A 13,141-nucleotide genomic window follows, 5' to 3' on the forward strand; every position below is an offset into this window, starting at 1 on the left:
AGTAGAGTGGTCATTACTGGCTGCAGGTGATTTGGCCGCACCCCATGAACCTAATCTGGTTCTCCCTATCAATGTTGATATTTATATAGCCAAAGAACAATAAGTGAAATGTGCAGTTTACGTACTCATTCCGTAACTCTGCTTACCCTTTATTCCTAGCTACGTGCGAACAAAGCGTAGCGGACCTTTACCGTGTATTGTACACGCTAGAATCACTGCAGTAATAGGAGATCCCTTAGCAGCACTTAGTCTCTAATCTGCGAATACCTTTTAAGGACAATGTCCGTAATATACGCTATCGCTAGATGCGAATAATAGAAGAGACCACGATATAACAAATGCGGAGATAGATTCTCCAATATAGTGTATTTAGTCCCTAGCGGACAAAAGGGGGTTACAGAAAGAAGAAATACAGGATAACACGTGATACAATGTCCTTAACAATACTAATACAAGTCAAATACTACTAGGGGAAAGATGAACAATTACAGAATACAATCATAACCAGCCACGTTACACAGAAGAGGAATACAAATGTTACCGTCATGAAACTATGCGCAGCGCAGTCCCGTCGGAGCTCGCTATATTCAAATAGAACTATAGCCCGGGTTAATGGTGAGGGGATACTCAGCAGATTCCAAAGAGAGAGAGCGAGCCAGCTCAGGGATGGCTATCTTATAGGGTCCAGGAAGGGGGGGTCAAAGGCCCTTATGATTGGTCAAGGTATTACATCTGGCTTGGAAAAGTGCAGGGGGGGGGAGGGTACTTTGGTGTCCTTTTGTTTGCTGGCATTGTCGTCGGGGGTCGTAAACAGCAACAGGAACTTGTTACAAATGCATTCCTTTGTCTCACACAGGACACATGATAAAAGTACATATAATAGGTATTTTGTCCGTAATTATCAGACCATAGGACTTGCGAATATTTGGCTGCGACCGGAATGCTGCGCACGGGACACTGAACATAAAGATACCAAACATGTACAGAAACAATCGTGTATTTCTAATTAAACTATGTGTAGTGCACTAATCCTTTAATTAACTATATTTTATTTGGTGTAAGTATGGTATTATGAATTTATGTGTAATAGTATGGCTGCGCTTCTGGTCCACTTTGTCACACAGACTCGGGTATGTATACTTTATTTGCGCAACTCTGCGAACCAAAATGGCGGCCATACTATCCTAAAATGGCGTGTGTGCAACTCGACTTTAACAGTCCACCCTTTGACAGTAAATACAAAACTGTCACAGTACAAAAAAAATATTTCCTAAAACACAGAAATTCATAATCCTAACAATAATTTTGGGATCCTTGAATTTTACATAGAAGGGGAGTAAACCATCTGCGCCTGGCCAATCCAGGATTATGGATAAATGAGGGGCCACATTTATCGAACAATCTACTCAGGGTGACGAAGGATAATATACAATTTTTTTTTTTTATAAAAATAAAAACAGGGGAGGTTACACTATATACAATTGTTTTTCAGATATGGCATCCTTTGGTAGGCATTGTTTGTGACAACAGACCCTTGAATTCTTTGTTGTCTCTCTTTTTGGTATACTTTTAAGTATGCTGGTATTATTACTATCAAACATCCGGTCCTGGGTAACGTGTCAAGCTTAGAGATTCTATCTTGACCTAAACTGGGACGGGTAACACACTCTCAGAACTCTGTATCTTCTGCCCAATACCTGGCAGCAGTGCGAAAGCAGTATCCTTGACTTTGGGGATAAGAACGGATAGTGGGGAGAAAGACAAACATAGGACCCAAAATAATGGAGAAAAACTGAGAAAGGAAAAAAAAAACTTGTTAGTGATCCTTCCAACCTGTTACCAGTGGGGTGTGTCACAGTCCTTTTTGTAGCTTGTACAGGTTGCTTGACCTTAGCTGCTCTTAAGTCCTCCCGAAATGGTGCCTCTAGCAATTTCTTTCTTTCGCTCTTGAATGTAAGGACCTTCTGGGTTTCTGGTCTTCTGGCAGTAGGACGAACGTACCCGAATCTCTCTCTCTGCGACTTTGTTATTGAGGTAGTGCTGGTCAACAAGACTTGGGGTGGTTCCTTTCAAAGGTCTATCAAGCAACCTGTATATGGCAAAGCATGGGAAACAACAACATCTCCTGGTTCATGGTTATGACAGTTCACAACAGGTGTCAACATAGTCCTTTTGCTGCAGTTTTCCAGGTGTGGATACATCATTTGCATTATATTTGAAACATGGGTCAGTTCGTGGTGTGGTCTAGGATCTTCTTGTGGGATTACCATAACGTGCGGCTGCCCGCCAAGCAATGTTTCGATGGGGACAACTGAGGTGGAGTTCTGAGAGTGTTTCTACTACTACAAAAAGAGGTTGTGGGGTGTACCATCAGTCCCTAGAGGTTTACACATGACTTAAAACCTTTCATATACACTTGCGTACTCAGGGGTGCTTCTGGGCTACCATATCTATACACACAAACATCAACACATATATATAAAAAAAATATAAGTAAATAAAATAACTAAGACGCTTCTTGAGTGGACTGTACAAAGTCGATTTGTATTACCTGCAGAGGATCCTGCTGGAGGAGGGATGTGGAGATGGCTCTGTGGGAACAGCCGTTCCAGTATCTTTCCCCAGACAAGTAAGGCATGACCCTGTCGTCTTACCTGTCTGTGGGCACACCAGTAATTTCGGACTAATTCCACATACCTCCCCTGCCAAGGCAAGTCAGGCCATAGGCTATCTCTGCCCTGACAGTTTGGCATGTTCTCAGAGTCACTGGTGTTCCTTGTCCATCTTTCTATTCCTGTCCACATCCCTCCGGCTTCCAGACTGCTTTCTCCTGCAGGGGACACAAATCTTGCATTTCTATGTGAATACACTGACATTTACAGGGGGAACACAAACATTATCCGCAGAGCGCATGGCTCACCCAGCTGCCTTGCCAGCATGTTCATTATCAAGTGACACTGAATCCTTATCGAAGGTGTGGGCTTTACACTTGATAACAGCCACTCTGTCCGGCAGCTGTGTGGCTGTCAGGAATCTTTTGAACTTACAACGCTTGCGCCACTGGAGTGCCAGCTACTGAAACAAACATCTCTGAGGCGCCATAGGGCCCAAAATCTTCTGCATTACCCCAACAAACGTACTTGGAGTCGGCATAAATATTGGCTGTTTTTTTTTTCCTCTCAGCCCACAGCACTACTAATGAGGCTGCTGTTGCTGAGTGAGACGTCCAAGGGGTCCAGCCTCTACTATGCCTTCTCCATCTATTACGGTATAGCCAGTGTACAATTTTCCCAACTCAGTGTTGTGGAAAGAACGAGGGAGAAAAAAATAAAATAAAATGAATTTCCTCTTCCAATAGGTTGTTACCACCCTTTGGGGGCATGCTGCAAAGGTCTGATTCAAACATGTCATGCAATCATAATCGTCTCGGCTCCCACTAACTTCCACCAGTCCAGCAACCTCAGCATCAACCCCCTACCCTTTGTGCCTTGAAGGGCACACCTGGTAAGAGTGTTGCTGGGTTTACAATATTACCCATGTTACTGGTAACATTTATAAAATTCATCAATGCAAGTTCCCATTTAGTGAACTTTGCTGGTGAATATTTTTCTCATGTTTAGGCAGAATTTTAGGAGTGTCCAGACTATATGAGGAGCATAACCAGTTAAAACACACCCCAACACCACATTCTCAGTCTTGTTTACCGGTAGTGCTATGGCAACTACACTGTGTAGACAAGTAGGAAGTGTTCGAGTAACTGGGTTTAATTGTACACTGCAGTACGACATTGGTCAGGCTGGCATCACCAGGTTTCTTACGTCACTATATCTGTCGCACACTCAGCAGATGTCTAGTATTTCAAATCACATGGTCTCTTGTGTCAGTCATACCCAGGGCAAATGCTGTAATCAGACCTGTTTCTCATTCTTTACTATCCACATCTGTCTGTGAGGACATGGGTTTTGTGATTGCACCTATTCATATGTAAATGCGTTTTACAACCCTTTTCATTCTCTGTTGAAGGGGAATGCTTTGTGCACTTCTTGGACTGCTTTTCACAAGATGGTGGCTGTGGTTGCCCTGGGTAACGTAAGGAGAAATGCTTAAAGTTACTGGGACTTTGTTCAAAATTTACTGAAAAATATTGTGACTACTCTCTTGTCCACTCGTGTTGCTTTATGGGGTACTGCATATTCATAATAGGTATTTCTCTGCTGGGTGTGCGACAGATTTTTTTGAACTACATTGTACAGGCACCCTGATGGCTGATTACAATGTTAAATGCACCCACACACCCGATTTTTAATTGTACACCCACCCTGATTGGTAATTACATACCCTCCAGCATGGCCCATTCCATTAGGTACAAAATGCTCTGTTTCTGGACTTCCTTACCAGTGGCAGTTGCAAAGGTGGGGCTGCAACACAGTACAATATTCAAAAAGGGGAGCCACATTTAATGCCACTCCAAACATCACTTTCCTGAACTCACTGACAGTTGATGTGACCCCCTCTTTGAATTTTGTACTGTGCTGGAGTCCAACCTCTGTAACTGCCACTGGCAGGAAAGTCCAGGAACAGAGCATTTTGTACCTATTGGAATGCAGTGACGTGCGGTGAGGTTAGGGTCAGGTGAGGCAGGCGCTATTTGGGACATTGACCGTGGCAGAAAGGAAAGTAACATTGGGGGTTGGGGCCCGGGGAGAGTGACAGTGGGGGATGGGAGGGGATTGATACCGGGGAGAGTGATAGTGGGGGATGGGAGGAGTGACATTTGGGAAAGTGACAGCAGGGAATGGGGGAGAGTGGCAGTGGGGGGTGGGGGAGAGTGACAGCTGGGAGAATGACAGTGGGGGAGGGGGGAGAGTGACAGTTGGAAGAGTGACAGCTGGGGATGGGGGAGAATGACAGTGGGGAGAGTGACAGTGGGGGTCATAGGGCTGAAGCATTACTTTTGAAACAGTACTTTTGAAGGCTACCTGGGCTCCAGCAGCATTTGTGGAGGGAGGTCAGCCATGCCACCCGATGGAGGGGATACAGCCGGCCCAGGCTGCAGCGGCAGGAGGAGGGAGGGAAGCCAAGCCTCCCGGCGGGGTCCAGCGATACAGCCGCCGCACCATGAGAATGAAGAGTGCTGGCTGCGACGGCTGGAGGCGAGAGGCCCAGTGTTATAAGTGCCGCGGCTGCGGGAGGAGGAGGGACAGAAGCCAAGTCTCCCGGCGGGGTCCAGCGTTACAGCCGCCGCACCATGAGCATGAAGAGTGCTGGCTGCGGCGGCTGGAGGAGAGAGGCCCAGGACACGCGGCTACCGCCGCAGTGTGATGAGAGCCGCGGCTGCGGGAGGAGGAGGGAGGTGAACCAGGTCACCCCTACATACCCGCTCCTCCTGCTCTCAGCGACACTGCAGGCAACACAGCTCCTCCTGGAGCGTGTCCTGCAGAAGTTCCCTGGCCGTCCTCAGCTCCCAGCACTGCGGGCATTGGTGAGCGTCCAGGCTCTGCTGCTTCTGCCCCAGCAGCAACTCGCTCTCCTGGGCTAGCTTGGACTGCCATTAGTGGGTCCAGCAGCCTCTGTCCCTGTCCCGTGTGACAGTGGATCAGTCTGTCAGTGTGTGACAGACTGATCCGCTGTCCTATCACATCTGTCTCAGTGACAGGGGCGTGCTTTGATGTGGGTTGAAGGCACGTCCCTGTCCCTGTCCCTGATGCAGATGTGTAGGTGCCGCTTCCCTGTTGATTTTTAATGGGCTTTTCAGCCTCTTCTGGTGCCCACAACTTATACCCGCCCCCCGCTGCTGACAGTTTTCAACTGTCAGTGAGAGGCACAGCTCCCGCTTCCTCTCACACCAGAAATTATATTAAAAAAAATATGAAGAAGATATTTCTAACACAGTATGTGTGTTATATATATCATCTATGTATTCATTTATTTTTTGTGATTTATGACAGGTCAGGCTCTGCCTCCCCTGCCTCCCCTGACTGCACGTCCCTGATGGAATGGGTCATGGAGGGTATGTAATTATTATGTCAAATGGCCCCCATTGTTAACGCCACCCCACTATCAACGCCAACCCGAAGCATGGCAAGCGCAGCGGTACGTGTTCTCTGACCTTTTCATACCCCCACTATCCACATCAGCGTGGAGTTAATTTTAGATAGTGTGGCGAGCGCATGCAGAATACATGTAAAATAATCCGCGTGCGCTCGCCACTCTTTGAGCTCTATATAAAATCAACTCCACGCCGAAGTGGATAGTGGGGGTATAAAAAAGTCGGAAGACGCGTAGCGCGGCCCCACGCAGGCTCACTGCGCTCGCCACGCTTCGGGTTGGCGTTGATACTGGGGTGGCGTTAACAATGGGGGGGCATTTCACATAGTAATTACCCATCAGGGTGGGTGTACAATTAAAATCAGGTCTGGTGGGGCATTTAGCATAGTAATCAGCCATCAGGGTGGCTGTACAATGGGAAATCGGGTGTAATCAGGTCGCATCGCACCGATTTCATAGACCCGATGCCATAAGATTAAATAGGTGGCGCCGTGCTAGGAAACAAGTACCTTGTTTTTTTTTTAATACATATTTTTAAACCTCAAAACCTAAATTTAACGATGCGCTGTTACTTATGGGCCAGTGCTCTGGACAGGGGCTGGCTCCTATTTTCTCCCATTATAGTCAATTGGCATTCTTTTTCAGCAGACCAGAGTCATGTCATTCCACTGTCATTCCTTTTAGTATGTCCCATCAGCGGGCACATGATACCCCTTCTCCCCCTCATAACGACTCGTCATACATCTGCCCCCATGAGGCGAAGCAGGAAGTATTATAGCGGCGCGATAAGCGCTGCTATAATACATCTGCCCCACGCTGTGCAACTGTGCTGTGCATGCAATGCATGCCATCCATGCTGCTGTACACCAGGTCCAGGTACTACCACCTAACCAGCTCCGCCCCTCCCTGCCGTCGCTATGGTAACCTCAAGCTTATCGCAGAGCGGAAGGGACGTGAGGTTGGCTGAGAGAACGCCGGAAGCGGAAGGAGCTGTCGCTGGCGGCTCCTGCAGCTACACACGGAAGTCGGTGTTGGCGGCACCAGCGCCAAGAAGTAGGACGTGAGGAATCTGATCCTCCTCCTGGGGGAGGGTGAGAGGGGTCGAAGGGGGAGGTGGGGGCGGCATGTCACTGGCATTTTTTCTTACAGTGCAGGTTATGAGAATCATCCTGCCTGCCTGCAGGAAAATATGGGGGGTCTCCCTGCCTGTAGGACAGTATGGGAATCACTTGGCGATGCCTGCTTGTGGGGCAATATATGTCACATGTATTGTAAGAGGTGGTCACTGCCAGCAGAATCTTGCCCTGTACCTGTGTGGCACAGGGTGTCACACCCTTCCAGGGTGATCTACCACTTTACATGTCCTGATTAATGACACCAAAATGTATATGTACAGTACAATGTCACAAGCCTTTAGTTGTACCATACAGGTGTGTTGCACAACTGATATATCGGTTTGTGTCTATATGAAAATAACACAAATGTACCGTTTGGCGTTTACAATGTGATCTCTGCTCAGGGTTATTATTAGAGATAAATATTGCTGCGCGAGGACATCTCTGTTATGCCATTAGCAGCCAATAACGTGTAACTGGAATGAGAACCAAATGTGATTGGTTGCTCTGTCTTAAGGCCTCCATACACTTATCCGATTTGGGCTGATTTTGCCCGATTCCGACAGATCAGGCCGAGAAATCGGCCCAAATGGGATGTGTTTGACACCTCATCTGACCCGATGTGCGGTCCTGTGCGCATTGGGTCGGACCCTACAGATTGAACCTGCTGCAGGTTCAATCTATCGCATGGGACCCATCAGTGGCACATCGCGGCTGCTTTTTAGCACCCGCGATGTATGTGGCCCGATTCTGAGGTACCGCTGGCACACAACTTTCAGCGTGTCCTACCTCTGCAGCGTGTGGTGGGTGCTGAGCTGCAGTGGCCGGTGAGGAGCAATGGGGCGGGCAGTGGCACGTATTCAATTTTTTTTTTAAAGTGTCAAATGACTAGCCATCCTCTGATTGGCTGAGAGCTCTCAGCCAATCGGAGGCCGGACAGTCATTTGACACTTTTTAAAACTAATACCCGCCGCTGCCTGGCGTGCCTGTCTTGCTGACCACCGCCGTCCCCACTGTCCTCACCGCAAGCTGCAGCTCCTCACCCGCCACTTGCTCCACACCGCCCGCTGCAGCTCCCCGGTTACAAGTGATAAATCACACGCGATTTATCACATGTAAAAAATTGCACATCAAGTGCCAAATCGTATGTGAGCCTTCCGGGGAGCTGTCGGGCGGCTCGCAGGAGAATTGGGTCCGACTTGTCCAGCCTAATGTATGGGGGCCCTTAGAATGCTGCATTTTTCCTGTTCATAAATAATAAAAACCTAAATGTGTGTTTATTACACAGAGACATGAGAGAGCACAGGCAAGGCATTGTGGGTCGTGCACAGATAAGTTGATGCATAGACCTACAGTACAGTATATATTAGAGCAGGCCTGCTCAACCTGTGGCTTTCCAGCTCTTATGAAATGTCATATCCCAGCATGCATTGCCAAAGGTTTAGCATTCCATAATAGCAAAACTGTTGCAAGGCATGCTTGAACTTGTAGTTTCACAACATCTGGATAGCCAGAGGTTGGCCAAGCATGCGTTAGAGTATAATCTCCAGTTATGACAATTAGGAATTAAAGGGCATCTCACGTAGCCACAGGACAGTGGAAGACACTGCTTTACAGAGATAGACATGCATATAAATATACTTATCCAGACATCACTAGATGCATATGAGTGAGTATTTGTCTTTAGTTGTATGCACACAACCTGGGCGCACAAACACACTATTCCCAGCAATTAATCTCTACATCAGGCCCATAGTGAGATACTCAGGTCGGAAGGGGACGATACTGTCATCATGTCGACATGCTAAAGTTCCAAATACATAGTAATAGTAAATATCTTAATGCCATCACAATTAAAATATTGGCACCCTCACATACACACGTCTCCTTTGTAATGTCACATACCAATCCCGTCATCTTTTCTGTTGCAGAACTCCATTATTAATAATGTGATCTCACTTTCTTCTTGCAGCCCAAGTAGGGAAGACCTCTCTTATAATGGCTCAGGTGGGAGAGGAGTTCGCAGATGAGGTATGTGGACGGGGTGTATGGGATAAAACCTTGGCTTTCGCAGAGGATTCTGGGAAATGCCGAGCAGTCTCAGACATCTTTTCTATAGCAGACCAACACTTTTTTACTGTACACGTTTACCCTGTACCAGACCGTGCATCTCCTGTAACCCGCTTGTTCTGTACATGGTTACCCTGTACCAGACCGTGCATCTCCTGTAAGCCGCTTGTTCTGTACACGGTGACCCTGTACCAGACCGTGTATCTCCTGTAAGCCGCTTGTTCTGTACACGGTGACCCTGTACCAGACCGTGTATCTCCTGTAAGCCGCTTGTTCTGTACATGGTTACCCTGTACCAGACCGTGTATCTCCTGTAAGCCGCTTGTTCTGTACATGGTTACCCTGTACCAGACCGTGCATCTCCTGTAAGCCGCTTGTTCTGTACACGGTGACCCTGTACCAGACCGTGCATCTCCTCTAAGCTGCTTGTTCTGTACACGGTGACCCTGTACTAGACCGTGTATCTCCTGTAACCTGCTTGTTCTGTACACGGTGACCCTGTACCAGACCGTGCATCTCCTGTAAGCCGCTTGTTCTGTACACGGTGACCCTGTACCAGACCGTGCATCTCCTGTAAGGTGCTTGTTCTGTACACATTGACCCTGTACCAGACCGTGCATCACCTGTAAGCTACTTGTTCTGTACAATGTTACCCTGTACCAGACTGTGCATCTCCTGTAAGCTGCTTGTTCTGTACACGGTGACCCTGTACCAGACCGTGCATCTTCTGTAAGCCGCTTGTTCTGTACACTGTGACCCTGTACCAGACGGTGCATCTCCTGTAAGCCGCTTGTTCTGTACACGGTGACCCTGTACCAGACCGTGCATCTCCTGTAAGCCGCTTGTTCTGTACACGGTGACCCTGTACCAGACCGTGCATCTCCTGTATGCCGCTTGTTCTGTACACGGTGACCCTGTACCAGACCGTGCATCTCCTGTAACCCGCTTGTTCTGTACATGGTTACCCTGTACCAGACCGTGCATCTCCTGTAAGCCGCTTGTTCTGTACACGGTGACCCTGTACCAGACCGTGCATCTCCTGTAACCCGCTTGTTCTGTACATGGTTACCCTGTACCAGACCGTGTATCTCCTGTAAGCCGCTTGTTCTGTACATGGTTACCCTGTACCAGACCATGTATCTCCTGTAAGCCGCTTGTTCTGTACACAGTGACCCTGTACCGGACCACGCATCTCCTGTAAGCTGCTTGTTCTGTACACAGTGACCCTGTACCGGACCGCGCATCTCCTGTAAGCCGCTTGTTCTGTACACGGTGACCCTGTACCAGACCGTGCATCTCCTGTAAGCCGCTTGTACATTTATTTCCCCACATCCTGTTAGTCACACTGTACTTTGCAGGGACGCACTGATGCCATTGAGCTCAGTAAATAGCTGATTCTACTTTGGCTTGCGCTAAGTGTTGTATTTTCAAATCAAACTTATATCGGCCTGCAGTTTTGCCATGCGGCCTGCGTTTCATAAATGTTTCTCTCACATTTCCTAGGTAACAGCCAGTGTGGCGCAGATCACTATACCCACCGACGTGACACTAGAACGAGTGCCCACCCACACAGTGGACTTTTCAGGTTGTTACCTTTTTTTTTTTTCTTTGTTTAGAAAGATGATAACCAGTACACCACTGTACAACTAGTAATGCAGCTGCTTGCAGAACATGGCCATCGATGGCGATTCTGCACCCAGCCACCAATAGTCATAAACTATGTGATGGATAACCATCAATCGTTTTAGCTATCGAGGGTTATCCATTATCTTTGACTGAATGGCCCGAGGGCCAATCAAAATTTTGGGGCGGGGCTTCAGGGTATCGGTGGGAAGAGCTATGCTCAGTGTCCCGACAATTTGAAGAAAAAAAAACCCATCTGGTTCTCCCACATCAATGGCAAAAGTATTCAACATCGGCCATAAACCATTGATGATTTCAAATCATCAATGGTCGATGGCCATCCCTAACCAGGACCATTCTTACACGCACTAATAGCTACCTCCCAGTCACTGCCCAGGAAAGCCCATCAGCCGCCTTTACAAAACTGTCTGTATCGATCGCAGCAGCGTCTCGGTGCAAGCACCATGCAACTCATGCACCGCAGTGTTTTTCTGACCTTTCCCGCATGCACGGCTCAGCTGCATGAACATGGGAATTGCGTGTGGATGGAGGGCTACACTATATCTGTGCGGGTAGGTGATCGGTGCCTTTCACGTGTTTACGGCAGAGTTTGCATTTTATATCTGAATTGAAAAGGCTTAAAACCGATTTCTTTAGATATTCATCTATATACAAACCTCAGTGGATTATCCCAGAAGGGAACTTGGACACACCTGCCTGCGTCATTGGGAGTGGGAACGAGCACTGGTGCCGGTGAGAGACGCTTCCACTATACGCACACCATCCCGATCAGAGACTTCCAAATGCCAGCCAGAGTTCGGAGCGGGTGAGAGACGCCACAGCCTTCCCAATTTCCATCATATCCGGACCTGCGACAATCCCTGGCAAGCTCCAGCCGGAGCTGGGAGCACGTCGCGGGTGAGAGACATGACAGCCCCCGTACTTACCGTCCATCCCCGAGTCTCCAGGGAGGCGGCTTTTATACAGGATTCCCCAGTCTGACACCGCCAGTAGAGTGAGCTCTGAATTTTCACTCCATACAAATTACTATCACGGCAAGGGTCCATGTATATATTTTCCTTCAACTGGGAACAACTCAAATATTCTTAAAAAAGTCATAAAAAAGTAGACTGGTTTTATTGCCGTTTATGTGATTTAATTAACGGCAGTACATTATTATTTTTATTATTTTTTGATAATTGTATATTATATGCATTTGTTATTATGTGCAATTTATTCTAATTAAGGTGGCCACCTATTTTACTGTTATTTGACCGTTGAAATAACATTTTGTTATATATAAAAAATATAAGTTTGGTGATTGTGAATTCAGCCTTAAGGTGTGTACACACGGGGCGATATGATTGCTGGCGATATATTGATATATCGCCAGCAATCATATTGCTCAGTGTCTCCTTTTCATCAGCGATGAAAAGGAGACACTGCTACAGTCACGGGGTGGGAGAGAGAGAGACCTGCTGTCACTTGGAAGGGAGGAGAGAGCCCTTCTGCTGCTGATCTCCCTGGCGCAGGAGCATTAGGGAGTTCACACGGAAGCGCGCAGCTGGCGATTTATCGCCAGCAGCTCTCTGTATCACTGGCAATATGGTCGCTCAGCGACCATATTGCCAGCGATTTCATCCAATATCACCCCCATGTGTACACACCTTAAGGTACATTGAGACAATTAGCGCAGTGTTTCCTAAAAAATTCTCTACATTTGTCTGTGATTTTGAGTGACTAATTGTGAAGCAAATTTAGACTAATTAGATGTGTATACACTGAAACATCATAGAAACCTGCAGCTCCCTCTCTATTTTTGAATTATTTAAAAAAAACTATACATAAAGCTATAGTGTGTGTGTGTGTGTATGTGGGGGCGGGGGGTCCGCAAATCACGGGTGGCTGCGAATCGCAGGAGGGTGCTGGGGTTTGCAAATCGCGGGAGGGGGGGTGGGGGGCGTGAATCGCGGGAGGGGGGGGAATCGCGGGAGGGGGGTGGGGGGCGTGAATCGCGGGGGGGTGCCCGCAAATCGCGGGGGGGGGGGGGTCCGCAGGGGTGCCTGTCAATTAACATACAACTAGGGGCTGGTGGCCAAAGATGGAGATGAGTATGCGGACAATGATGGTCACTGAGTATGGGAGAGCTGTGAGTGACATGTGAAGAGAAGAGGGCATTGACAACAGGAGGGAGGGAAGAGGGCCCTGCTCGGAGGAGCTTACAATCTAGTAGTGACTCAGACTTACAGTAATTACATATAAGCATATTTATTCCAGTATGAATT

At 47.7% G+C, this 13,141-nt stretch overlaps 1 protein-coding gene across 1 annotated transcript in view; it reads left to right on the forward strand.

Annotated features, from left to right (window-relative positions):
• Positions 1-6,965: 6,965 nt before the first annotated feature.
• LOC146020004 (E3 SUMO-protein ligase ZBED1-like) overlaps positions 6,966-13,141 on the forward strand; it is a 36,767-nt gene continuing 30,591 nt past the window's right edge. Inside the window, exons 1-3 of the mRNA XM_083152740.1 lie at positions 6,966-7,101; positions 9,136-9,194; positions 10,737-10,818. Of these exons, the coding sequence (XP_083008866.1) occupies positions 6,966-7,101; positions 9,136-9,194; positions 10,737-10,818 (277 nt within the window). The remainder of the gene's footprint in view (positions 7,102-9,135; positions 9,195-10,736; positions 10,819-13,141) is intronic.

The sequence above is a fragment of the Crinia signifera genome, chromosome 7 (assembly GCF_055691185.1).
Source record: "Crinia signifera chromosome 7, ASM5569118v1, whole genome shotgun sequence".
NCBI classification, from domain to species: Eukaryota; Metazoa; Chordata; class Amphibia; order Anura; family Myobatrachidae; genus Crinia; species Crinia signifera.